The 15133-nt window shown below is 58.6% G+C and overlaps 1 protein-coding gene across 2 annotated transcripts; it reads left to right on the top strand.

Annotated features, from left to right (window-relative positions):
* Positions 1 to 46: 46 nt before the first annotated feature.
* Positions 47 to 8118, top strand: N4BP3 (NEDD4 binding protein 3). 2 transcript variants are annotated; one of them, XM_029941755.1, is made up of 5 exons: positions 47 to 275; positions 5368 to 5718; positions 5974 to 6501; positions 6864 to 7118; positions 7229 to 8118. In XM_029941755.1, exons 2-5 carry the CDS (start codon positions 5398 to 5400, stop codon positions 7766 to 7768), a joined length of 1644 nt encoding a protein of 547 aa, XP_029797615.1. In that variant the 5' UTR covers positions 47 to 275; positions 5368 to 5397; the 3' UTR covers positions 7769 to 8118. The 2 variants fall into 2 exon arrangements, with proteins under 2 accessions (XP_029797615.1, XP_029797616.1); XM_029941756.1 differs by having other exon boundaries at positions 5371 to 5718.
* Positions 8119 to 15133: the final 7015 nt, after the last annotated feature.

A 15133-nucleotide genomic window follows, 5' to 3' on the forward strand; every position in this document is an offset into this window, starting at 1 on the left:
ATCCGGGGGCCCGGCCGGGCCCTGGGCCGGCGGCGCGCCGGTGAGTCAGGCCGGGTTTTCCCTCCGCCTCTGGGGCAGGCGAGCGAGCGCCGCGGAGCGCGTCCCTCCCTCGCCAATCCGGCTCCGGCGCCCGCCCGCCCGCGTTTTCCAGGCGCCTGCCGCCCGGCCGCTCCGGCACGGCTCGCAGTCTCGCCCGGAGCCGACGCTTGGAGGCAGGGTTCGAATCCGCGCGAAGGAACCGCCGCGCGCTAGGGGTGCGGAGCGGCGCCAGCATGGTGAGTGGGACGCGGTGGGGGCCGGAGACTGGGCTCGGGGGTGGGGCTGGCCGCGGCGGTCTCGCTTTCCCGGCGACCTTGGCCAAACCGCAGCCCTTCGCCCGCGTGGTGCCGTCTGAGAAGTGGGCGGGGGTGGCAGGGTGCGGTGTGCGCCCAGGTGCCCCCGACTTCCAGACGCTGAAGCACCCAGGCGCCGGACCCGGGACGGACCGCGACGCTCCTCTGGAGGAGCCGGCGGCGGGTTACGCGGCTCTCCGCAACCTTTGCAAATGTGCCCCTGCTGACCCCTGCGCCACGACCGGGGTGGGGCAGGCGCCCTTGGCGCGGGAGTCTGACTGGGCATCGGTCCCTGGCTCGGCCGCTCCGAGCAGGCTCTAGGGAGGAGGCAGCAACAGACGTCCCCTCTGGCCCCTCAGGGTAGCTCGCCGGACCGCCGGCAGTTCTGGGGAGCCCACGCCTCCGTCACAGCCTTCCCGGGGCGGGGTGGGGTAGTGGGGGTTCCGTGGGGATGCCAACATCGTCTGCTGCTCCACCTTCCCCCGCAAGACCCCTCTCCTGCCCCCTCCGGGATACCCCCATCCTGCTCCGGTCCCCTGCTCTATATGGGCGGCAGCTGCGGGCTGCCAGGGATCCCGACCTCTGGGGACGCTACCAGTTCTTGGTGGCTGGAGTACCAGCCCAGTCTGGCCACAGCCTTTGGCCAAAGCGAAGAGCTGCCTGGGACCAGGCCCCTCCGTCAGGTCCCTGGCTGTGTCGGGAGAGAGGACTGGGACCCGTTGCCTCCCACCCGGCACCCAGTCTCCTAGTGCAGATTGGGGCTCTCCTCGTTTGCACCTGAGGCTTAGCCCTGCTGACCTGCAACCTTGGCCCTCCCGTGCCCTCTCTGCCCAGCCAAGGACGGAGCGGAGGCGGGAGGCCATCCTGGGCCCAGTGATCAGCCTCCTCCCAGGGCCCTCCTGGGCAGGGCTCCTCTGCCGGCTGACTGAGTGTGGGTGTGCATGTGCGAGACTGTGAATGAACACGGCCGGCCTACTCCCGCCTCTAGAACCAGTAGCTTCCAGGGCTCGGAGTCCCCATGCGGCAGTGTTTCCACTATTTCTCTTTGACCCTGGGGCGGGCGGGAAGAATTCCATGCTGAAGGGAATGGAGTCTAAATCTACCTGGCGGCAGATGCCCTTGAGAGAGGCAGATGTGGGGGTCTGGGCAGACACACATACGCAGCAGTGTGTGTTCATGGAAGGTGGCTGATGACCTCTGGCCAGGACAGCAGTAGAGAGGGCCTTGCCCAGGGATTTGGAATTGTTCATCATTGTGGGATCTTAGGCAGCTGGTTTCTAGGCCTTTCTGGGCCTCAGGTCCCTTGCCTGCCCTCCTGTGAAGTGAAAGGGCTCAGGAAAACTGTAGAGTGTGTATGCCTCTATGTGGCTCTGTAGAGATACTAAGCCATACTCCTTTGGGGTTAGATGCCGGGCTTTGCCTCTTCAGGTGTCACAGTGTAACTGGGGTTTGCCAGCCTCTCTGTCGTCTCCGCCCTGGCCCCCCCTTACCCAGTGCCCTCTTTTGGAGCTGGGACATTCCAGTCCAATTCTTCAGGGGCAGCTGCAGACACTCCCTCCAGCAAAGCTGATCCCCCCAGCAGGTGGTGGGCTCTTCCCCTGGGGCCTGGGCTCTGGAGGGGCTAACCACAGCCAAGGCGGCACTCCAGCACTTCCTGCCCGCCTGCTCGGGGATGCCCCACGCTAGAGGAGACTCCCGGTGGGGTCAGGGAGGGCTTCTGAACTCGAGGAGAAAGGAGCCCTTTCTCGCAGCTGAACATGTTCTCAGGCACGTGCTTTCACCTCCTGGGCCCCAGTTTCCTCTTCTGAAGTGGAGGATCTCCGTATTCTCCACCTATGGGTGTCAAGAGGCCGTGGTAAGCTGTGTCAGGCTGACTAACGGACGCCGGGATGCTCCCCTGCGTGCCCCGTTTCATGCCCAGCCTGGTTCCTGAGCTTTATGTTCCTGTCTCCACCAAGGGTTGACCCAGAAGATGTGCCCCTCTCTGCCCAGGGCTTTCAGAGCTGCTGCCTAATCTTGGGGCCAGGGGTTGGGAACAGGAGCTAAGGGGCCCTGTTGGGGCCAGCTGGGGCCTGTGCAGAATATGGCCAAGCCCAAACCAACCACCGGGGTGGTGGCAGTGGGGTTTCAGCTCTGTGCAGAGCTCTGAGCCCCAGGGGGTGTACTGAGCTCTGGGCAGGGAGGCCTTGGAGGCACTTGGAGGAGACCCGGCTTTTTGCTCTGATGTTCCCATAAGGGCTGCAAGGGACTTGCTGTCTCTCCCTCCCTCCTTCCCCCCAGATCCACCTCGGCCTGCACAGCTGCCCTGGCCTGAGCCATTCCCTAGGCCTCCAAGCAACGAGGAAGGAATGTGTGTGTTGGGGGGAGAGGTGGGATGGACCCCTTTAGGAAAAGACTGTCCTCAGACTGAGACCTGGGCAGGGTGGAGCCTCCTAAAAGCCAGGGGCCTCAGCCCTGCTGGGAGGGCGAGGGCCCCAGGGGAAGACAAAGGGAAGGGGCTGTCTGTGCTCCCTTCATTCAGCTTCATGGCTGTTTCTTATTGCTCAAGTAACACATGGCGAGAAGCCCCTTACACCCCCCCCCCCACACACACACCCCTACCTTCACACCCTCTGCATCTAGCCTGGGGGCTGGGGAGGACAAGTGAGTCTTCCTGCTAGAGTAATGCTAGAGCATTCGTGTGTGTGTGTGTGTGTGTGTGTGTGTGTGTGTCCGCCCCAGAGGATGCTCAGTGCTGCAAAGGTGACCTTGTACATGACTGTGTCTGCTGTCGGATGTGACTGTCTGTGCCGTGTCCTGTCACATAGGAACCAATGGGCTTTCAGTGACGAGACTGCAGTTTGTGTGTGGGGTGTGCACTCTTGAGGCCCATGTCTGCCTCTGGTTCAAGGACTCTCCCACTTGATCCTGAGACCATTTGTAGGGAACATGGGGTGCTGGTTATCTGTCCCTGAGTCAGGAAGTAAGGATCTGCTCAGGGGACAGTGACATGGTGGTGTTTGGGGTGAGGCGGACGTGTTCGGCACCACTGCTACCCCCACCCCGACCCCCATGCTCGCCCTGGGCTTTTGGTTCATGAGACCTTTCACCTCTGTTGTCTCTGACAGAGACCCAAAGGGGAGCCAGGGCAGACAGTCTTTCCCCTCTTCAGAGATGGGGAAACCGAGGCATGGCAAAGAGCAAGGAGATAGTATCCAGGGCCCGATAGAGGGGGAGTGTGAGGACAGGGCTGGAGACCAGGTTCTTTGCTGTGTGGATCCCTGAGAAGCAGTGACAAGAGTGAAGTGTGCTTATGGTAAGGAGGGGTCAGGCAGATTGCGAGGCAGGATACTTTGTGTTTTATTTCTTTCCCAGAGAGCGCAGTGGGGGAGGGGCAGAGAGAGAATGGACCAAGCTGGTTCTGCGCTGATAGCAGCGAGCCCGATGTGGGGCTTGAACTCACAAACTGTGAGATCATGACCTGAGCCTGAGTCGGACGCTCAACCGACTGAGCTCCCCAGGCGCCCCAGGGATACTTCAGTTCTAACTCTTTGGGCTGTGGATAGCATCTAGGCCTCCTCTACACATTCAGCAGCTTCCTGTTGGGATCACGGGCATCTCAGCCTGACCAGCTCTGTGACCTTGGGCAAGCCCCAGTGCCCTTTCCTTAAAAAGGGGACAACGGCTATATCACGGGACTCCGAAAGATCACCCCTTTGCAGGGCTGAGTCGCAGTCAGTGGCCAGCACCTCTGATTCTTTAGGTAGATGAGCCCTCTGACACTGTGCCCTGTGACATCCTGAGGCTATTAGCTGGAGGCAGGGCCATGCCTCCCACCCTCACCCAGAGAGCTTTGTCTCCCACGAACACAAAACCTGGAAATGGTTGAGGAAGATGGAGCCTCCTAACCACCATTGTTTGAGGTGGGAGGGGGCGTCCCGGAAGCATATTGGGTGGGTGGGGACGCTTAGCTGCCACATGCCTGCTGGGTGTCTTCATGTGGATGGGAGCAGCAGCTTGGGGGCCGGAGGCTGGTCCTTTCTGAGTATCACTGTGCGGGGCCCTGGGCTGGCTAGTGGGGGATCCAGTCCGGGTGGTAGGGCCAGGCCCCACCCTTCAGGGTGCAGGTCTCAGCCCAGGTGGGAACTGGGTCCCTAACCTGGTCTCTGGGCCGCCTGCAGGGGGAGGGCATTTCTGAGCAGCTGAGCCCAAGCCGGTGTTGACCCTGGCTGTGGGCCAGGCCCTGAACCGGACTCTGTGCTGTTATCTCAGCCCGTCCTCCCAGCATCTCTGAGTGACTTGCTGTGGCCATTGTCTGCGTGAGGAAGCTGGGGACTACTTGTGACTGGCCCCGCACCGGGTCAATATTTGGAACCCCCACCCGCCTAGTGGAGGGACTTTTGAGTGGCAGCATATGCAGGGGCTGGTGGGGGCTACCACTGCCCCCCCTCCCCTCCCCACTGCCCCATGACTACACGAACACCTGTTCCGGAAACTGTGGCCATTGTTACCACCATCCTTCCTCCCCTCAGGCCCTTCCTGTTTGTATCCCTCCCACCACAGCCCCCCCAACCCCACCCATGCCCACTGCTTCCCTAGGGGAATTCTGACCCACTGCAGGAAGAGGGGGGAAACCCCTGTTGAGCCCGGAGAAAAAGAAGGAATGGAGAATCAGTTACCTGTGCCCTCTGCCCTCCCCACCCCCTGGACTGGGTGAGGAGCCTGGTAGGAGAGTGAATAGGTCAGAGCCTGGACAGATCCTGAGTCCACAGCTGGCTCAGTCCTGGGAGGGGTGCCATCCTGCCGCTATGGGCCTGTTCCCTCCACCTGGTCACACTAGCTCCTATAGTTGGAGCATCAGGCAGATGACTTTGAGGCCCTTTCTCTTGCCATCCTGGGAGTCCTGTCCTGGGCTTTTTTCCCAGAACTCATGTCTGCCTCCTGGGCCTGGGCCAGGCAGGTGGCTGACATAGGCAAGGAGCAACTGGTTTGAGAGTATCAGGGAGGTTGGGCCGTAAGTGCCCACCTGCCCCTGACGGAGCCTCCCAATCCCCAGAAGCAGCTGCCTGTGCCCTGCTGAAAGTTCATGGCCACAACCCCGGGCCCTGCTGGCATTGCCATGGGCAGCGTGGGCAGCCTGTTGGAACGGCAGGACCTGTCCCCGGAAGAGCTACGGGCAGCGCTCGCGGGGTCCCGGGGTTCCCGCCAGCCTGATGGGCTCCTCCGGAAGGGCTTGGGCCAGCGTGAACTCCTGAGCTACCTGCACCTCCCCAAGAAGGACGGCAAGACCGCCAAGCGCACCGCTCGGAACGAGTCTGCTGACTACACCACCCTCTACTACCGAGAGCATCCTCGAGCCGGTGACTTCAGCAAGACTTCGCTGCCCGAGCGGGGTCGCTTTGACAAGGTGCGTCTCCGCCTGCTTCCCTTCCCCAGTGTTGGAGGGTAGGGGTGGGGCGCTTGGGGTCTTCTCAGAGATGCCCTGATGGGGCTGGGACATGAAACTCCGGCTGGAGGCTGGCCTGAGGCTTTGGTCACCAGTCACCGCCTCTGGGTGACATGCACTCCAGGCTCTCAGAGAGGATCCTGGGGGCTGTGGGAGCATCAGAGGGCAGAGCTGAAGTCAGCCCAGGGCCTCAAAGCTGCCCTTTCCTCCCGGCAGTGCCGCATTCGCCCATCAGTGTTCAAGCCCATGGCGGGCGCTGGGAAAGGCTTCCTGTCCATGCAGAGCCTGGCAGCCCACAAGGGCCAGAAGCTGTGGCGCAGCAACGGCAGCCTGCACACGCTGGCTTGCCACCCGCCCCTGAGCCCGGGGCCCCGGACCAGCCAGGCACAGGCCCGTGCCCAGCTATTGCATGCGCTCAGCCTGGACGAGGGTGGCCCCGAGCCAGAGCCCAGCCTGTCTGACTCCTCCAGCGGGGGCAGCTTTGGCCGCAGTCCTGGCACTGGTCCCAGCCCCTTCAGCTCCTCATTGGGCCACATTAACCACCTCGGGGGCTCCCTGGACCGGGCCTCCCGGGTCCCCAAGGACGCTGGACCACTGGCGATGCTGAGCTGCCTGCCGGAGCCACCGCCCCCCTATGAATTCTCCTGCCCCACCGCTGAGGAGGTAGTGGCCCTGCTTCCCGACACCTGTGAGGATCTCAAGAGGGGCCTCAGTGATGAGGACGGCTCCAACCCCTTCACACAGGTGAGGGCTCCCCTGCTCTGGGGTACCATTCTTTCCCTTGGCATTCGAGTACAGGGCACACAGAAGGGTCCCCAGTCAGCTCACCTGTGTCACTCTGGGCACAAGAGAGTAAGGAAGATGGAGGCGATTCGGTCCCCCAGCCCCCATGCGATGGGAATGTCATGGCGCTGGTGGCCCTTGCTAGGTAGGAGTCGCCTGGAAGGGAGGAAGAGAGATTCCCTGGGTGGGCACTCCACCTCCAGGCCCAGGGGAGTGTTGTGGAGGGGGCTGGCCATGGGAGCGCCTGGCAGTTGGTGTCCGGGAGCGGGGAAGAGCTGCATGGGGGATATCCCCACATGGCAGACACCTTGTCCCCTTGGCAGGTGCTGGAGGAGCGCCAGCGGCTGTGGCTGTCCGAGCTGAAGCGCCTGTACGTGGAGAGGCTGCACGAGGTGGCTCAGAAGGCAGAGCGCAGTGAGCGCAACCTCCAGCTACAGCTCTTCATGGCCCAGCAGGAGCAGCGGCGGCTGCGCAAAGAGCTCCGGGCACAGCAGGGCCTGGGCCCCGAGCCTCGGCCCCCCGGCACCCTCCCAGAAGCCGACCCTAACACCCGACCAGAGGAGGAAGCCCGATGGGAGGTGAGAGATTGGGTGTCCCCTTTGCTGTCTGCGATCCCATTCTCTAACGCCCACCCCCATCTTACCCACTTTGACTGGCTCTTGCCCATCCTGTGCCCCCCCGCCCCCAGGTGTGCCAGAAGACAGCGGAGATTAGCCTCTTGAAGCAGCAGCTGCGGGAGGCTCAGGCCGAGCTGGCACAGAAGCTGGCCGAGATCTTCAGCCTCAAGACGCAGCTTCGGGGCAGCCGGGCGCAGGCACAAGCCCAGGACGCAGAGCTGGCCCAGCTGCGCGAGGTGGTGCGGAGCCTGCAGGAACAGGGCCCTCGGGAGGAAGCCCCGGGCAGCTGTGAGACCGACGACTGCAAGAGCAGGGGGCTCCTGGGGGAGGCGGGCGGCAGCAGCGAGGCCGGAGGGGTTGGAGGGGGCGCCGAGCAGCTGCGCACCCAGCTGGTGCAGGAGCGCCTCCGCGCCCAGGAGCAAGCGCTGTGCTTCGAGCGGGAGCGGCGGACATGGCAGGAGGAGAAGGAAAGGGTGCTGCGCTACCAGCGGGAGATCCAAGGAGGCTACCTGGACATGTACCGCCGCAACCAGGCGCTGGAACAAGAGCTGCGGGCGCTGCGGGAGCCCCTGGCGCCCTGGAGCCCTCGGCTGGAGTCCTCCAAGATCTGAGGCCAGGGCGTGAGCCAGCTGCGGAAACACCGCCAGAAAACCGCTTGGACGAGCCCGCTCTGAGAGGGCTGGCTCCTTCCTTACACTGGTTGGGGGCCGGAGCTGGGGAGGGCGGCCAGACATGCGGAAGCCCACCAAGAGGAGGGGTCCAGCGCTGCTTGGGCTGGGTAGGGTGCCCTCCTGGCAGAGGAGCACCGCGGCAGGGCACCCTGCCTCCTGGAGTAGATGTGGCCCAGAGAAGGAGGCTGGGGAACCGAGAGCCCCGTGATGCAGAGGGGCAGGCGTGAAGGAGGGAGGCTGGGCCGGGAACATCGGCCTCCTCCAGAATAAAACCACATTTTCTACAAGGAGCCCTGGGTGATACACTGGGCCAGGGCCTGGCCCAGATCTAGAGGGTTGTGGATGGTTGGGGTGGGGCCCCTTTACTTGGGCTCTATGTCGCTTCTTCCATGGTCATGGCCTGTGGGAGACCGTGCCCCATGCCTGTGTGTGCAGCTGCTGGGCCTGTGTGTTGGGTAGTGGAGGAACCCATGCCCCAGCACCACACAGTTCCATAGCTGTCGTGTGGGCTGAAATTCCTTTCTTCAGCACCAGTGGGATTTTGCAGAAGGAATAAAGCCAGAGAACCCAGGAAAACAAAAGGGCAAGTCAACCAAGGCATTGCTAGAACACAAAACATTCTCTTGGTAGGAAGTCTGGGCTGCGGGTACCTAGGCCCTTGCTGGGTTTGGGGCTGGCCTAAGACAGCTTCCTCTGGAACACCCAAAGGCTCCCATAGGGACCTGCCCCTCCCAGAACGCACCTCCCATCTTTCTGTCTGGCTGTGGTCCACCCCTCCCCACCCCCACAGAGATGGGAGGCCCTGTGAAGGTAGAGGAGATGGAAAATTTGTGGGTGGGTTACTTGGTGAAGGGCCTATACCACAGCAGGGAAGGTGGCCATTTCCCTGTAGGCACTGGAAGGCCCTGGGATATTTTTAAGCAGGGGTGAGATGTGATCTGATTTATATTCTGGAAAGCTCTGTCCTGAGAGGAAGGAGTCCTCCCTCGCCAGCCCTGCACGGGGCTCCCTGCCCCTTGGGCTCAGCCCCCTAAAGCCCACGTTTACCCCTAACCTCTCAGCGGTCTGGCTTCCCCTTTGGGCTTTTGCTCTGTCCTGGGTGGGTGGCCTGACGCACAGACTCAGGCTGGCATGCAGGCGGCCCTTCCCCACTCAATGCAGTCAAAGTCAGCGTGCCTATGCTGTGGTGCATTAAGCACTTCCTGTCTGTTAGGCCTTCAGGGCTTGGGGGCTCAGGGTTGAGTTAGAGGTGTGTACTGCACACAGACAGACCCCTTTCGCCTCCCAGTGCTTCCCTGATGGGGCAGCAGCATCATCTGGCACGTTCTCTGCAGAAACCCCAGGTCGCTCCCTTCGGCCATGATTCCCCCCTTCCCAGGCTTCCTGTCAGGTCCCAGCATGTGGGTCCTGGTGGTGAGTGGATTCATTGTGCAGGGGCACCTACCAGGCTACGGAGTATGAGCTGGTGTGTCCCACCTTTTTAGGGTGGAGAATGGGGTGTGTGCGTTGTCTGCCGTGGGTATGGTGTGTTTATGGCCGTGTAAGTGGCAGGTGTGTGTAGAACTGTCTTGTGGGTGGTGGGTGTGTCTGGGGGTGTGTTTGGGGCCCCTGGGTTGGAGGCCAGGAGGGCTGCTTCCTGGCCACTCCCTTCTGTCCCATTTCTTCCTGCCAATCCCTTCCGCTCTTGGCTCTGGCCAGGCTTTGGTAGAGCCTGTGGTCAGGGCAGACCCCTGTGCCTGGGTCCTCTGCCTGGGGAGGGAAACAGGGAGCACCCAACTTAGGAAGGCTGGTCTCCCACAGGCCTTGGGACCCATTTCACAGACTTCTGCAAACCGAGGTCTCTGGGCCAGTGACCCCCCAAAGGACCCCCCTCATCATACCTCCCCAGCAGAGCTAAGTGCTGACCTGAAGCCTGGGTCTCTCCCTCCCAACAGCCTGGAGCTGGGCAGGCTGGTGCCCAGGTGCCCCACAGTGGCTGGGGTCCTCCTTTTGGTGAACCATCTCTGCAGGACAGCTCCCCACCCAGCAATTAGAGAGCTGGGCCGGCCAGTACAGCCGGCAGGGAGTGGGTGGGCGGTACCAAAACTTGGCAGGTGTGCCAGAAACCAGGGCCAGACCCAGATGCAGGGGGGAGGGCACGAGGGAGCTGAAGCTGGGGTGGCTCCGAGGAAACCGGATCCCTGTGAGCTCATCCCTGCTGGGCAAACCTGTTCCCTGGTCCCCAAGCTGGCTGGGTGGCTCCAGGACCAGCCGGTCACAGGTGCCACTGCAGTGGCTACTGCTTTGGAGCAGCCCCTCCCTCCTGCGCCTGGCAGGCCCCTTAGCTCACCAGCTGTCTGGACAGGCAGACTAGGCCCAAGCAGCCAGTTCTCCAGAACCGAGGCACGCTCCCCACCCTGGGCTCCGTGCCCCTGCTCCCTTCAGTGTTCCATCTTCCAGTCGCTCCCTGGGCATATTGCTTGAGGCCTCTGAGAGCCTGGTCTCTACAGAGCCGGGGATAGTGGTTACCCTTTCTGACCCCATAAGCCCCTCGCAGCACCTTCTGCGGACATTTTTGGCCTCTCCATGGGGCTGTGGGCACTGCCAGGCAGGGCTGGGTCTTCTGATTTTATCCCCAGAGACCACTCTGGCTCCAGCCCAGAAGGCACTGGAGGGTGTTGGAGTCAAGAGGGACCAGACCTCTCCCTGGCTGTCATGGGTTTAAGCTGGGGGTGGAGTGGAGTAGATGGGGAGGTGTTCCGCTCTGAGTGTTCATTCACCAGTCACCGGCACCTGGGCCAAGCACTGGGGTCACAGAGCCAGTCCTCATTCACTGCCCAGGGAGGTACTACACGCCTCCCTCAGGGCCAGGCCTGGTTCTCAGACACGGAAGCCAGGAAGCCATCATGGCCAACACCCCTGCCCCCATGACCTTTCCCTGTGGGTGGGGGGAGGAAGACAGTGCACACATCTGTCCATGGTAGTGACCGGGCCAAAAGAGCAGAGCCTGGAGAAGTAAATGTCTCAGACTGGTTATGTCTATAGGTATTAGGGAGCCTTTTTTCAAAGAGGACGCATGCCCATGGTGACAATTCAGATTGCATAACTCACCACCCTAGTGGGTGGGGCTTAGCGCTCTCTATGGATTCAGAAAAGAGAAAGAAATACGCTCTTTCTTGCAACAGAGCAAAAGGTAAGGCCTGAGTGCTGAGGAGTTCAGAGGAAAGCTGGCTCACTTTCCCTGCAGGTAAGATGAAGGGTGTGTCTTTGACCATATTTTGGTCAGGCACTTTTCTGACCTCTCTTTGTGCCTGACCTTGGCAGGTGTGTCTCTTTATATGGTCCAGTTCTGGCAAGATTTCTGCTAAGTTAGTTTAGCCAGAAACCCCCTTCGTCCACATCTGACGACGTTCTTTATATAATCTTCCACCATCCCCAGGCGACGGCTGGCCTGCCTTCAGCAAGAGTCCTGGGAGGTGTAGTTAGCCAGCTTCTGTCTCTGGATCCCCAAGGTTTCCTCTCGGTAATTTTTCATCCACTGACCCACCCCCACCCACTCCTTGCCTGTAAATTCTACTCTTCCTTGTATTTGGAGTTGAGCCCACTTTCTTTTTCCTTTTTTTTTTTTTTTTAATTTATTTTTGAGAGGCAGAGAGAGACAGTGCAAGCAGGGCAGGGTCAGAGAGAGAGGGAGACACAGAACCTGAAGCAGGCTCCAGGCTCTGAGCTGTCAGCACAGAGGCCACAGTGGGGCTCGAACCTACGAACCGTGAGATCATGACCTAAGCCGAAGCCGGAGCTTAACTGACTGAGCCACCCAGGTGCCCTTGAGCCCACTTTCTGTCCCCTGCTACAAAGCTCCACGTTGCCGTAGCCTCGCTTGAATAAATTCTTCCTTACCAAACTCTTGGACAAGTGTCATGAGTAATTTTTTTTTTCTTTAGCAAGGATAAACTTCTCTGAGGAAGAGAACTTGGCAGGATTTCCTCAGGAGCAGGGTGGAATGAGAACATCCAGGATTGGCCTGGAATTGGACATAGAAAGGCGTGGGGCAGGTCCAAGGGAGGGTCCTGTCTGGAAGGGCCTAAGGGGAGGCAGGGCAGCCCCTAGACTGCCTGGTAAGTTGGCACAGGAGGACTGTGGGTGGGTCCCTCAGACAGCCAAGGGGGAGGGCCAGTACCGGGACTGGCTTTACATGTGTATGTGAGCTGTGTTGTCACTCAGGACCACACTCAGAAGGGCCCCACACTTGGTGCAGTGCTCTCCTGTTGCCATCTTGAAGTTTTTACTGATGTTTGGACAAGGAGCCCTCCATTTCCGTTTTGCTCCAGAGCCTGCAGATGAAGCAGCTGCTTTGGGCCTGACCCAAGGCCTCACAAGGAAGGGCAGGAAGAGAGAGAAGGCGCAGTGGACTCTTTGGGTGCCACCTGGAGGGTGGAAGGAAGAGACAGCGTTAGAGCAGATTACTCGGGCTCCTTGGGCTGAGGCGTGAGGCTCCCACACTCCACAGAGGGCGGGCAGGGTCTGCATCGCCTGTTCCTGCCCTCAGCCCAGCTCTTAGGGGAGGGTCCGTCTTTTCCTAGCCTGGCCTTCTAGGGCTCACTCTGAGAGGCAAAAAAGGCTGTATTTGCAGAAGAACATGCCAGGGATTGTCTTATCCAAGAACTTTTCCTCTTTTTCTTTTTTATTTATTTTTTAAAATTTATTTTTGAGAGAGAGACAGTGTGAGCATGTGAGGGTCAGAGAGAGAGGGAGATACAGAATCTGAAGCAGGTTCCAGGCTCTGAGCTGTCAGCACAGAGGCCGATGCGGGGCTCCAACCCACGAACTGTGAGATCATGACCTGAGCTGAAGCTGGACGCTTAACTGACTGAGCCACCCAGGGGCCCCTTCTTTTTCTTTTTTCTTTTTTTTTTGTTAATGTTCTTTTTATTTATTTTTGAGACTGAAAGAGACAGAGCATGAGAGGGGGAGGGGCAGAGAGAGAAGGAGACACAGAACCGGAAGCAGGCTCCAGGCTCTGAGCTGGCTGTCAGCACAGAGCCCGCCGCGGGGCTCGAACCCACGAACGTGAGATCTGACCTGAGCCGAAGCCGGAGGCTCAACCGACTGAGCCACCCAGGCGCCCCTCTTTTTCTTTTTTAAAACAATGTTTATGGGCACCTGGGTGGCTCAGTCGGTTAAGCCTTGGACTTTGGCTCAGGTCATGATCTCATGTTCGTGGGTTCGAGCCAGGCGTCAGGCTCTGTGCTGTCAGCTCAGAGCCTGGAGCCTGCTTCCAATTCTGGTCTCCTTCTCTCTCTGACCCTCCCTGCTCATGTTCTGTCTCAAAATTAATAAAAAAGTTAAAAAATACAACAATGTTTATTTATGTAGAGAGAGAAAGAGCGAGAGTGTGAGCAAGCATGAGCATGAGTGGGGGGAGAGGCAGAGAGGGAGGGAAAGAGAATCGCAAGCAGGCTCCTCATGGAGCCCAATGTGGGGCTCAATCCCATGAACCAAGTGATCATGACCTAAGCCCAAATCAAGAGTCGGATGCTTGACCAACTGAGCCACCCAGACACCCCTCCCCACCCCTTTTTTAAAAGATTTATTTAGTGTCCTCTAGCATTTTTAAGGTATAATTTACATACAGGGAAATGCTTCTTTTTTAAAGTATAGTTTTTATTTATTTATTAATTTATTATTTATTTATTATTAACATTGTTAAATGTTTATTTTTGAGAGAGAGCGAGTGAGCAGGGGAGGGACAGAGAGAGAGAGAGAGAGGGAGACAGAGAGACAGCACAGAGCCTGACACGGGTCTCGAACTGAAGAACCGTGAGATCATGACCTGAACTGAAACCAAGAGTCAGATGTGCTTACCTGAGACACTGAGGCGCTCCAAGAGTACAATGTTTAGACCTTTGACAAATGCAGCAAGTTGCATAACAAACACTACAGTGAAGATACAGAATAGTTGTTACCCGCCTCCTGCCCGAAATTTCTGTGTCTCCTCATTAGCCTTCTCCCCATGCCCAGCAAGCAGCAGTCTGCTTCTTTAATAACCTTGCTTGTCTTTATTTTTTCCCTTTTTGTGACCAATGTATAAACCCACCACATACTAGAACATATTACAAAGGAGCAACTAAAACAATATGACATTGGTGTAAAAATACTACTACATCTCAGTGGAAGGAATGAAGAGCCAGAAATAGATTCCATTTGGGAGAAAATCTTAATGTTACGATAAAAGGCTTCGAAACAAGAGGGTAAGTAAGGTAGGATCATTTCATAAGAGGTACTCAGATAACTGGACACAATTTGGGAAAACAATAAGCCCTACTTTGCACTACCCGTTGTAAAATAAAATGGACATGTATTGAAGACTGAAATTTAAAAACATCCGTAGGAAACTAGCAACAGATTAAAGACTATTACTCAGTTAGTGGACAACAGCTAAGTTTTTCTGCTTAGAAGCACCCTACTCCTCAAACAAAACAAAAGCCATAGTCCCAATGAGCACAACAAAATCATTTATGTAATAAAATGCTGCACGTTGAGAAGAAACCAACAGGCTAGGAGAGCCACATGTGGGGTGGACGACGTCGATAGAGGTGAAATCGCGCGCGCGCGTGTGTGTGTGTGTGTGTGTGTGTGTGTGTGTGTGTGTGTGTGTGTATACACGCATGCGCGGGGCATTCAAAATCCTTGGAGAATCCAGGTTTTGCTCACGCCCACCTGGACTGTGAGGCAAGCAAGGGCTCCCCCAGAGGAAGTGAGGAAGCCTGGGGCATTAGGGAAGGTCTGTGAGGTCTTGCTGACTTGGAAGCGGCTTCAGCCCAGCCCGTGGCCCCAGGCAGGGTTCACTCAACTCTCCACCCCCGCAGCCCCCACGTTGGCCAGGACCACCCAGGCTTGAGGTGCACAGACACAGGCCTCTCCGGGACGCTCCGACGATCCCGCGTGGGGCTGGGGACCGCCCTCTTCCCTGTGTGTGTCGTAAGGTTTTGGAACTGCTGTTTCCTCATTCAGTAGAGGATATTGGCTCCCTCGGAGTATTTTTGAGCACTTCCTCTGTTCCAAGCACGCAGTGATGAGTGCATAGTCCTGGCCCCAATGGACCTTTTATCCTAAAGGGGGTGTGTGTGTGTGTGTGTGTGTGTGTGTGTGTGTGTGTGTGTGTGTGTTAGGGGCTGGAAGACAGAATAAACAAACACAGAAGGCAATTTCACGTCAACTGCTATAAAGAAAACACAACTGGATTGTGCAAACGCTGTGCAGAAAACAAGGATGTTTGGGGGTGGTGGGGGTGGGAAGGAGGCCTGGAGGGTTGGAGGGGAGGTT

Source organism: Suricata suricatta, chromosome 6 (genome assembly GCF_006229205.1).
Source record: "Suricata suricatta isolate VVHF042 chromosome 6, meerkat_22Aug2017_6uvM2_HiC, whole genome shotgun sequence".
Lineage (NCBI taxonomy): Eukaryota > Metazoa > Chordata > Mammalia > Carnivora > Herpestidae > Suricata > Suricata suricatta.